The sequence below is a fragment of the Vigna umbellata genome, chromosome 3 (assembly GCF_029865625.1).
Source record: "Vigna umbellata cultivar VRB3 chromosome 3, Vumbellata_1.0, whole genome shotgun sequence".
NCBI classification, from domain to species: domain Eukaryota; kingdom Viridiplantae; phylum Streptophyta; class Magnoliopsida; order Fabales; family Fabaceae; genus Vigna; species Vigna umbellata.
In genome coordinates, this window is record NC_142167.1 from 12,374,967 (window position 1) to 12,387,465 (window position 12,499).

The following is a 12,499-nucleotide window of genomic DNA, read 5'->3' on the forward strand; positions in this document are numbered from 1 at the left end:
TATCCATGAAAAAATTGGAAAAAATAACCCATAGGAACACAAAAATGACTTTGGGGAGTCAAGTTCTCCCAACTGGGGAGTAACGTGTAACTTTTCGTACGAATCAACAATCCGCCCTTGCTAATCGATTATAGGGACCCTGTAATCTATTACCAGAGAAAAAATGGTCATTTGTACAACCCCAGCTGGATGAACAACACTCCCCAACTCTGTTTTTCTGACCTTTGCTGCTTGTTTTGATCTTAACTTTCTCCACCGAACTCTAAATGTATTGATTCTTGTTTTTTTTTGGAATCTAGATTCAAAGAGTTTTCAAATGACTAAAAATTCATAATTTTTAGACCATTGTACTAGGTGCAATTAATTTCCCAAAAACAACGTTTTTCTAAGCTTCCTAAATGAGTTTAATTTCAAGTTATTGTTTCATGTTTGTTATTTTAGATGGGTGAGTGAGTTTAATGGTCATGAGTGGTATTTAGTGCACCAATGAACATGTTACAGTGCACAAATTTTAAAAGGAAATTTCAATAAGTAATAGATCTATGAACAAGAGGGCAAAATATACGTATAAGATAACGTGTTGTCAACTTTGACCTTTGTTGACTATTTTAATCATAACATTTTCCACAGACCTCCAAATGATGTGGTTATTTTTTATTAGAACCTAGACTCAAAAAGCTTCCCAAGGACTACTAATTTGTAAGTTTTGGACATCTGAGTAGGTACAGTTAATTCCTTAAAGTTAACGTTTTACATATTCCTGTCAACTCTCACCTTTGTTGGTTGTTTCGATCTTAACTTTCTCCACCGAACTCCAAATGAGTTGATTCTTTTTTTGTTGGAATCTAGACTCAAAGAGCTTTAAAATGACTACTAATTTGTAATTTTTGGACATCTAAGTAGGTACAGTTAATTCCTTAAAGTTAACGTTTTATATATTTGTGCTAAGTTTGACCTTTGTTGGTTGTTTTGCTGATAACTTTCTCCACCGAACGCCAAATGAGTTTATTCTTATTTTATTGGAATCTATACTTAAAGATATTTCAAATGACTATTAACTCATAATTTTTAGACCACTGTACTAGATGCAGTTAATTTCCCCAAAACACGTTTTTTTAAGCTTCCTAAATGAGTTTACTTTCAAGTTATTGTTTCATGTTTCTTATTTTATTCTATTTTATTTTATTTCTTTATAAACTTGCAACCATCAACCATGACCAACATGAGTCATGCATTGAAAAAATGGACAAAGACAGCCTTAAGCACAGAAAAATCACCATGGGGAGTTACATTCTCCCAACTGGGGAGTGACTTGCAAGTTTTTGTACAAATAGCCATTAAGCCATTGGTAATTGATTACAAACACCATGTAATTGATTACCAAGGCATGTATCGGCTTCAAGTGCTGAGGGACTTTAACTACCTTGCTGAAACACTCACATGGGGTCTTTGCTCCATAATAGGCTGGACAAAGATGAGTTTTGATGCACTTGCAACCATTAACCATGACCATAAGGAGTCATCCATTGAAAACAATGGACAAAGGCAGCCTTAAGCACAGAAAAATCACCATGGGGGTCACGTTCTCCCAATTGGGGTACCTATTAAGCCACTAGTAATCGGTTGCAGGCACCATATAATCAATTACTAGAGCATCTCTTGGCTTCAAATGCTGAGGTACTTGAACTACCTTGCTGAAACACCCACATGGGTCTTTGCTCCACAATGAGTTGGGTAAAGTACAGTTTTGATGGAGGTTGGAGAGAAGACCGAAATGAAGAGGGAGAGAAGAATGAAATCTGAGTTGAAAATGGAGGATGCACAGAGGGGTAATTTCAGAATCTCAAAAAGGTAAATCTGTGTCCCTTTTCACCACAACGACTGCAAAAAAAAAATCTTACGGTCTAATAAGAAGCTAACACGTGACCGTTGTTAAATTGTTGTCAAATTTTAGTTGTTAATATATCGCGATCCATACAAAAAAGTAAGGTGGTTGGGTGAAGAAGAATTAGTTACGTAAATGGTGTGCAGGAGAGAGAAGAAGGGGAGGGGAGTGGTTACGTAACTTTGGTGTGAGGAAGAAATTGTTTGGTTTGAAAAGTCAAATAAAGTGGGAAGTGGGGTCCATGGTTTTATGAGAAAAAATGAGTGAATGAAACATGTGTATTGAAAACAAAAGAGAAAGAGAAAGAAGTGAAAGGTTACATAAATAGAAAAAAAAAGGAGAGAGAAAGAGAGAGTTTGATAAAAAAGGGTGGTTCTATGTGGGACCTACCTTGGAAATGAGAGAAAATATAATTTAATGGTTTTGGGGCCACTTGAAAAGGTAGATGTAGAAGAGAGTGTGTTTAGAGTAAAAACAGAGTGTATTGAAATTAGGTGTTTTCTTTTATGTTGGGAATTTAGTAAAAAGTGGGGGTGCACTAGAAATGTTGTTCTAGTTGATGGAGGTGTGAAATTAGTAATTTCACGAGGGTGTGTGAGTAGGAAAAATAATTAAATTAATTTATTTAATTGTTTGTGATTTTAATTAATTGTTGGTCATTGAATTTGGTTGACTTTGTATATGATTGTGATATGTATATGATTGTGATGGTGAAGTTGTGAAACATCAAATAAAGTTAACAAAATTTGGTTAAAAGGATTAAATTCACACATTTCTAAAGTTTGGGGACTAAATTAGTCCAAAGTTTTAAAGAGGGACTAATTATAATTTTCGCTAAAAGTTAAGGGACCAAAAACATATTTAACCCAACTTTTGTCGAATCAATGGTGTTCGTATTGCGATACGATAGTGTGTTGAGTCTCTGCGGAGACTGAGATTCGAGTGTCACCCTTTCCTCGTGCGCAAGGACTAGAGAGGGTTAGATGTCTTACCCAATGACTTTGGCTCGTGTGAGTATAGTGCTCGGTGGGTGCGCCTAACTAAAGTTTTTACTCGTAATTCCTTGAGGAGTCGGGGAGATAGGTCTGAAGTTGCGATGGAAGACGATTCGAATCGCCATGTTTTGTGAAATAGGTTTGGTACGAAAAAATTCAAGTAAACAACAGAAGCTTGTGTAAATGATTTGAGTTGTGAGTTTAATACTGTGATGTATTGCAATGTTATGACTATGATAGTCTGAATGGTGATGATCTGAGTTATGAGTTGAATACTGAGATGTGTTGTGATGTTATGAATATGTTAGTTTGTATTGTGACGTTATGACTATGTTAGTCTGTAATGCGATGGTATGATGTTAAATCATATACTATGTTATGTTCTTAGTTACTCACCCTTCCTTTTGTGGTTGTGGTTCCACCTACAATGATCGTACTTGTACGAGAGTAGATGGTGTTGCAGATAAGGCAGGGTAGGAGTAGCGCGACGAGAGATATGGGATTAGTTGTTGGGAATTTTATTATGTTTAAAGTATTTTTTTATATTTCTGAATAATGGATTTTAATAATTGTAAGTTTTGAATTTTATATTGTAATACGTTCGGACGTTTGATGTTTTATTTGCTTCCGCGGTTTTATATAAACGTTATAAGCGATGACATTTAAAGTTAAAAAAAAATTGGCGTAAATTTCAGATTTTATTATTTTCAAGTGGCTCTCCATTAGGGGTGTTACACCACCTATCTGGCAAGGAAGTGATGGAGACCAATTCCCAGCTGGAAACGTGTAGGAAAAGGTTCCAGACCAGAGAAAACCAGTAATGAAAATTGGTGCAGCGGATGGATGAAATGATGCAGTGTTTGATGTGTTTTAATGGAGGAAAGGTGTATGGGTGAAGCCTCACAGCTCAGAGGGCCTTCCTACAGAGGAAGGAAGCTTGAGGAAAGGAGAAGAAGTAGCAATTCAAAGGTGACTTAAGAGCACAAAAGCTGGAAAACAATTTCTGCAGCATATCATTAAGCTCAAAAGTGAATCAATACAAGGAAAAGGCCCTCTTATTTATAGGTGAAGAGGAGCCTAATTTCTAATTCTAATTCCCTCCTAAATTCAAATGGTTCAGATTTATTTTGATCAAGCAAGGTCCATGCCTCTTTCCAGCTCATCAAGCAAGGTGTGTGCTTCCTTCCACATCAGCCCATTTCACGTGGAAAATCTTGGTGCATGCCGTAAGCACCTCTTTTTGGCTCTTTTGCTTGATCTATTGATTTATCTTCTTGGATGGCTCAATCATAGTCTCCAAGATTTATTAATTCCTACAAAACAAAGTATAAATGCTTTAGTTAAGAGAAGAAGGATTTTTATAAGTAACCTTCCATAGAAGCAAAATAGTATGTGGTCCTTCTTCCTCTTGAATCCTCTTTGCCATGGCTCTAGTAAGAGGTCCAATGTGCATCTTAGATGGTCTTCCATCAGACCCTCCCTCTTGAAAAAGATCTGTCCTCAGATCTGCTTCATCCTGTTGATCATCTCCTGTGAAAGGAATTAAATCGCAGATGTTAAAAGTAGGACTGACACCATAACTTTCAGGAAGGTCTAATATGTATGCATTATCATTTATCCTTTTGACCACCTTGAATGGACCATCTCCTCTTGGACTAAGTTTGGATTTCCTTTGAGAGGGAAATCTTTCCTTTCTCAAATGAAGCCAAACTAGGTCTCCTTTTTCAAAAACTATTTTCTTTCTCCCTTTGTTGTTGTGTTCTGCATATTTTTGAGTTTGTTTTTCAATTTGAATTTTAACTTTCTCATGTAACTTCTTGATAAACTCCGCTTTAGAAGCACCTTCTTTATGAAGAAAAGAAGATGATTCTGGAAGAGGTAGTAAATCAAGAGGTGTGATAGGGTTAAAACCATAAACAACCTCAAAAGGAGAAAGATTAGTAGTCTTGTGGACTACTCTATTATAAGCAAATTCAATATGAGGTAGATGTTCATCCCAAGATTTGTTATTTCCTCTTAATATTACCCTTAATAATGTAGATAAAGATCTATTTACTACTTCAGTTTGCCCATCAGTTTGTGGGTGACATGTAGTAGAAAATAGAAGTTTAGTTCCAAGCTTTTCCCATAAAGTTTTCCAAAAATGGCTTAGAAACTTCACATCTCTATCAGACACTATAGTTTTGGGTAAGCCATGCAATCTCACTATCTCTTTAAAGAAGAGTCTAGAGATATAGCTAGCATCATCTACTTTGTGGCAGGGTATAAAATGAGCCATTTTACTAAAACGATCTACTACCACAAATATAGAATCATACCCCCTTTGAGTTCTTGGCAATCCTAAGACAAAGTCCATGCTTATGTCCTCCCAAGGGGTATTAGCTATAGGAAGAGGTGTATAGAGTCCATGAGGCATAATTTTGGACTTAGCTTGTAAACAAGCTATACATTTAGAACAATGCCTTTGAACATCTATTCTCATGTGTGGCCAATAAAATTTACTTTTCAAAATGTTTAGAGTTTTATCAACTCCATGATGGCCCATGAGTCCTCCTCCATGACTCTCTTTGATAAGAAGTTTTCTAATGGATCCTTGGGGTATACAAAGTTTTCCTTTATTAAAAAGATACCCCTCAGAAAGATAGAATCCATCAAAAGGCTTCTTAAGACATGATGAATAAGTGGATGCAAATGTTTCATCATTTTCATATAACTCTTTTATGTCATCAAATCCTAATATTTGAGATCCTAGGGTTACTAATAATGCATGTCTTCTAGATAAAGCATCCGCAACAACATTAGTACTCCCCTTTTTGTGTTTGATGACATAGGGAAATTGCTCAAGATATTCCACCCACTTTGCATGTCTTTTGTTTAGCTTTGCTTGCCCTTTAATGTACTTGAGAGATTCATGGTCAGTGTGTATTATGAATTCTCTAGTTACCAAGTAATGCTCCCAAGTTTTCAAAGCTCTAATGAGGGCATACAACTCTTTGTCATAGGTAGGATAGTTTAAGGTAGGCCCCCTAAGTTTTTCACTAAAATAAGCTACGGGATGTCCTCCTTGTATTAAAACAGCTCCTATTCCTACCCCAGATGCATCACATTCTAGTTCAAAGGCTTTGGAAAAATCAGGCAAAACTAGAATAGGTGCATGTGTTAACTTGTGTTTCAAAGTCTCAAAAGACAACTCTTGCTTATCACCCCAAATAAAAGGCATATCTTTCTTGACTAGCTCATTTAAAGGAGCAGCTATGGTGGAGAAGTCTTTCACAAATCTTCTATAAAAACTTGCTAACCCATGAAAACTTCTCACCTCTCCTACATTTTTAGGGGTTGGCCAGTCTTGTATAGCCTTGATCTTCTCTGGATCAACATGTACACCGTCTTTTCCCACTTTGAATCCAAGGAAAATCACACTTTCTTGACAAAAAGTACATTTGTCAAAGTTGGCAAAGAGATGATGTTCTCTAAGAAGAAGCAAGACTTTTCTGACATGGTTAAGATGTTCTTGAAGGCTTTGACTATAGACTAGGATATCATCAAAGTAGACCACTACAAATCTGCCTATGCATTCCCTAAGCACATGATTCATTAATCTCATGAATGTACTTGGAGCATTGGTCAAGCCAAAGGGCATGACTAACCATTCATATAAACCAAACTTGGTCTTGAAAGCAGTTTTCCATTCATCTCCTTCATGAATTCTTATCTGATGGTATCCACTTTTAAGATCAATTTTGGTGAAGAGATTTGCTCCATGTAATTCATCCAACATGTCATCTAGCCTAGGAATGGGATGCCTATACTTGACAGTTATGTTGTTGATGGCCCTACAATCTGTACACATTCTCCATGACCCATCCTTTTTAGGGACCAACAACACAGGCACAGCACAGGGACTTAAACTCTTTTGGATCCACCCTTTGTTCAACAAGTCATTAACTTGTTTCTCTATTTCTTTTGTTTCCATAGGGTTGGTTCTATAGGCTGGCCTATTGGGTAGACTTGCCCCAGGTACCAAATCTATTTGATGTTCTATTCCCCTCAAAGGTGGTAATCCACTTGGTACCTCTTTGGGAAATATATCATCAAATTCCTTTAAAAGTTTTTGCAACCCCTTTGGTAGAGAACCAAGTTCATGAATGATTGAAACAAATGCCTCTTTGCAATAAAGAAGGAAATGAGGTTGTCCAAGAAAAAGATTTTTGGAAATATTCAAGGTTTGAGGTTGGACAACTTCATGGGCTGAGGCATGGGTTACCAAATTCTTTCTTTCTTTCTTATTTTCTTTTTTCTTTTCTCCATCCAACTTCTTCTTAAGAATGATCTGATCCTCTCTTACTTGTGAAGGTGTAAGAGGACACAAAATAATTTTCTTTCCTTTGTGTTGAATGGTGATTTTGTTGGTGACTCCATCATGTAAAGCTTGTTTATCATATTGCCAAGGTCTTCCAAGTAATATGTGCCCAGCTTCCATTGGTACTATATCACAAACAATTTGATCTTCATATTTGCCAATGGAAATAGGTACACTTACTTGTTCTTTAACTACTATTCCATCATCCTCTTTGATCCATTGAAGTTTGTAAGGTTTAGGATGAGGATTAGTGGTTAAGCCAAGCTTTTCTACCATTCTAGAACTACAACAGTTGCAACAAGAGCCACTATCCACTATCATTGAACATGTCTTTTCTAAAACTTTGCATCTTGTGTGGAATAGGTTCTCTCTTTGTGACTGTTCTAATTCTACATGTTTACTTTCCAGGAGTCTCCTTACCATAAGTAAGTCACCATCACAAGGTAAAGCTTCTTCTTCTTCAGAAGTGGATGTTTCAGACTCACTATATGAAGAACCCTCACTTTCACTCTCATGCTCAAGGATGTAAGTTGACCTTCTATTGCGGCACTCAGATGCATAGTGCCCTTTTTCCCCACATCTAAAGCACTTAGTCTCCTTACTCTTATGATCTCTTGAAGGTTCTTTGACTTTTTCTTTTCCTCTCTCTTTCTCTCTCTCTTCATATCTTGGCTTGGTTTGACTACCCTCCCTCTTATACTCTTTCTTATGGTAAGAACTATGAGGGTAATCTTTCTTGGTGGAGCTTTTCCTCTTTAGTTGTTGCTCTACCCTCACACAAAGTTGGACTAACTCATTGAGATCATTGTAGGGTATAAGTTCAACCCTATCTCTTATGTCATAGTTGAGTCCACTTTGAAACCTAGCAATTGTGATTCTTGGTTCCTCTCTTATCCCAGCCCTCAACATGAGTAATTCCATTTTTTGTCTATATTCCTCAACACTCATGTTCCTTTGTTGGAGTTTATGGAGTTTATCCATTATCTCCCTATCATAGTAGGATGGTACATGCCTCCTCCTCAAGGCAGTTCTCAACTCATTCCAATATCTAATGGGAGGTAGGTGTCTTAGCCTATAATCTTTGACCAAGGATGTCCACCAAATTAAGGCATAGCCTTGAAAGCTTAGATAAGCCATGGTGACTCTCCTTTCATCATCTATTTGGTGGCACTCAAACAATTGCTCAACTTTCATTTCCCACTCTAGATATTCTTCCACATCATCCTTTCCATGAAAAGAAGGTAGATCAATTTTGGGCTCTCTTGGATGGTGTTCTCTCACTCTATGATGTCTTCTAGGAGGCATTTGGTAGTGGTCATCATTGTGATGACTACTATATTGCTCAAGCTCACTATGAGAAGATGATGATTCTTCTCTTCTCCTATGGGAAGATCTCTCTTTCTTTTTGTCTTGATTAATCAAAAGTTGACTAATCATGTCTTTGAGCTCACTAATCTCTCTATCCCTTTGTTCAAATTTTTGTTGAAATTCTTCCCTTAAAGAACTCTCACTATTGGGTTTGATGCTACCTTGCACACTTGATTGACTCATTCTTGTCAAATGAAAGAGGTTTTCACAAGGTTTTCAAAATATTTGACAAGTAATGAATGAAAAGATTTTCACAAGCTTTCTTTATTTTTTTATTTATTTATTTATTTATTTTTTATTTTTATTTTTTTTTTTTTTTGGTGAAAAATTTCTAAAGAGATTCTAGAGGTGAAAGATGTATCTAAGTAGCCCCCAGGAAGAAGAGGTGAGTCACTAATGGACAAGCTTAAAAACCAAGTTCTTCCTTAGCCAGAGTTTCCTTAGAGTTATCTTTTACCTAAGTTTCTAATTAGAAATTCTTCAAATTCTTTTCAAATGTTATGAAATGGACCTATAACCAAAGAAAGGTTGACTAAATGCTATGCAATCCTATATATACCACGGAGACTTAAAAAACAAAAAGATTAAGCAAGAAATTAAAGAAAGCAATAAAGATGCAAGAATGTAAATGCTAGACGGCCCTAAGTGAAAGTGCAAGTGACACTTGGAGCCCCTTGACACACTTCCACACTAAGAAAACGAAATTGCACTATTACAATGTTTAAATGTGATCTTGGAATTGCTTCAAGAGCATTTTCCCAAGTCACTTAGTCAAGAAATGAAAATCAACTTTAAACAACAAAGGTTCCGTGATATGTGATGTAAACAAACTTAAAAGAAGGCCTAAAACTAATGTAAGCTTCACTCTCTTGCTGCTGCAGATTGCTACTCCAAAACAGGTTGCACTTCAAGCTTTTCTGGTGTATTTTTAGCTGCTGGAACAGCAGAGTTGCAGCTGCTCACAAGCTCCCTTTTTGTTCCCACTTCAGCCCCCTTTTCACTTCCTAATATGGTGCCTCAGTAGGGAAAGGTTTCTGCTTCTGGATGCCTCACAATAGTTACCACAGCACCTCAAGATTCCAGTCAAACACACCAAACAGAATTAGCAAACTGCACCAGAATTTCAAACCAGATTTTGTTTTGAATGTTTGACAATTTGGAAGCCAAGAATGGGAAATCAAATGGAAACAGGGATGGAATAACAGAAAGCACTCAAAAGGAACCTAATAATGGTACTAGAACAGATTAAGAAAGCAACAAAAACAGAAATAGCAGATCACAAACTCATCCAGACCAAACTGTTTGATATTTTACCAAAGTGTTTGTTAAAATGCCCCAATGAAAACCAGATTTGGTGTTTTGGGGTTTTTAACTGCCAAAAACTGGATTGCACGATTCAACAGGCTTTTTAACACTTGCTCTGACTTATTTTGATCATTTAATTTCAATTTAAAGTAATGAACCAGCTCTTACTACAATCCAGAAATGATTTTGAACAAGAATGACCAAAACAGTTGCTGGAAAATGATTTCTGCACCAGAAAAAAAATGGCTTGAAATGGTGATTTTAAACTCAAAATTGATTGGAAGTGATTCAGCAGTTCAATTGATGCATCAAACAACTTTGTATCATCATTTTAAAGATGTTTAAACATTGAAACAGCTAGAAAACAGATTGCAATGTGAATTCACTGGTGCACTTCCATTTTAAAGGCAATTTTAAGGTTTAAAAAGCAAATCTGCATATAGGCTAAAAAATGACCAAATGAACAGTGCAAACAACTTTGGAATGACAATTTAAACTTGCTCAAATGTTGTAAATGCACAGAAATAGCAAGACTCAACAATTCACCCTTGCTATAGCCTATTTATGCAGCAAATTCCCACCAAAACAGCACCAGATTTAAGAACCTTGTGGATATAAGGTTGGACAGCACACACAATGACTCTAGAGAATGTTATTATACTGAACTAAGCTAGGATTAAAGTGCTTAGTATGAATAAACTCAAACTGGACAGCAAAGAATGGTAGCACGGTGAAAAGCTAGAACAGAAAAAACAAAACAAACTAGACAGCAAAGGCTACTGGTTTTTAAGGCAACCAAGCTATGCTAGATGCATTTCCTTGCTTTTAATGGTCTGCCACACCTTTAGCCACTTCCAATAACAGCAAACAAATGTTTACCAAGCAGCAGAATCAAATAAAATCAGCTGAAACAGATTTCAAATTTTAAAACCAGATTTGAATTTCTTGAGCAGATTTGAAACCAGAATTAGTTTCTAGTGCTTTTGCTTCCATCACCAAGGCTAGAACATGTTCTCATTGCCTTATTTGGTTGATTTAAAGCTTTTCCAGCACTCTAAACTCAAATAAACCAAAATGAAACCCAGCAGAACAGAAAACCAAAGTGAACAGAATTAAAACTGCAAATATGGACTGCACAAGACTAAAACATAACTGGAATTGAAAATTAAAGCTGGAAGAGACATAAACAAGAATGATTCACCGTTTAAAATGAGTAACAAACATGTATGACTACTGGAAACACAAATAATGCACAGGAAACACGAAATTAATAACTGGAAAAAAACACAAAACAGAAACAAAAGTACTTAAAACAGAACTGGAAAGCTGGAACAGAGATCACAACAGAATGTAGAAATGGAGTGCAAAGATGGAGGAATAGCTTAGCTCTTGGTGCGTGGATAACCTGGCTCTGATACCACTTGATGGAGACCAATTCCCAGCTGGAAACGTGTAGGAAAAGGTTCCAGACCAGAGAAAACCAGTAATGAAAATTGGTGCAGCGGATGGATGAAATGATGCAGTGTTTGATGTGTTTTAATGGAGGAAAGGTGTATGGGTGAAGCCTCACAGCTCAGAGGGCCTTCCTACAGAGGAAGGAAGCTTGAGGAAAGGAGAAGAAGTAGCAATTCAAAGGTGACTTAAGAGCACAAAAGCTGGAAAACAATTTCTGCAGCATATCATTAAGCTCAAAAGTGAATCAATACAAGGAAAAGGCCCTCTTATTTATAGGTGAAGAGGAGCCTAATTTCTAATTCTAATTCCCTCCTAAATTCAAATGGTTCAGATTTATTTTGATCAAGCAAGGTCCATGCCTCTTTCCAGCTCATCAAGCAAGGTGTGTGCTTCCTTCCACATCAGCCCATTTCACGTGGAAAATCTTGGTGCATGCCGTAAGCACCTCTTTTTGGCTCTTTTGCTTGATCTATTGATTTATCTTCTTGGATGGCTCAATCATAGTCTCCAAGATTTATTAATTCCTACAAAACAAAGTATAAATGCTTTAGTTAAGAGAAGAAGGATTTTTATAAGTAACCTTCCATAGAAGCAAAATAGTATGTGGTCCTTCTTCCTCTTGAATCCTCTTTGCCATGGCTCTAGTAAGAGGTCCAATGTGCATCTTAGATGGTCTTCCATCAGGAAGTCTCCATTATAGTTAGCGTGAAGGGGAGTAACCCGGTCGTGTTCACGATTACCACGTACGGGTTACCCCTGTGCCTTTTCGTACTACCTTCATGTATGGCTTTACAAGGGTCCTCACACAACCTGGTCGGGCAGTCTGGATTGGTGCAAGAGGCATTAAATGCCTGACACTTTATTCCTAGCGCATAGCTACATTCTCAACCTGGAGGGTCATTACCTCATCTTCATACTTATGTTGCATCTTCTCCATCTACCACTACATGCTCTTAAGCATCTCAAGCTGATCAGGTTGATTCTTTCACTCCTCCGTTGCTACATTGGTTGTTATGTTCCTTGTGGTCACCATCGGGTTTAATTATTGATCACTCAACCCCACAATGGGTGCCAAAATGTTTTGGGTGTGGGGTTAAGGTCAATAGTTTAGGTCACGTTGTGTCATTCGAA

General features: G+C 36.9%; 1 protein-coding gene across 1 annotated transcript; it reads right to left on the reverse strand.

The window, feature by feature from the left end:
- Positions 1–1,640: 1,640 nt before the first annotated feature.
- On the reverse strand, positions 1,641–12,305 carry LOC148201668 (uncharacterized). Its single transcript, XM_088109460.1, has 6 exons — positions 12,273–12,305; positions 7,046–8,641; positions 6,827–6,982; positions 5,177–6,745; positions 4,454–4,825; positions 1,641–1,799 (listed from the first exon to the last, which is right to left on the reverse strand). Exons 1-6 carry the CDS (start codon positions 12,303–12,305, stop codon positions 1,641–1,643), a joined length of 3,885 nt encoding a protein of 1,294 aa, XP_087965586.1.
- Positions 12,306–12,499: the final 194 nt, after the last annotated feature.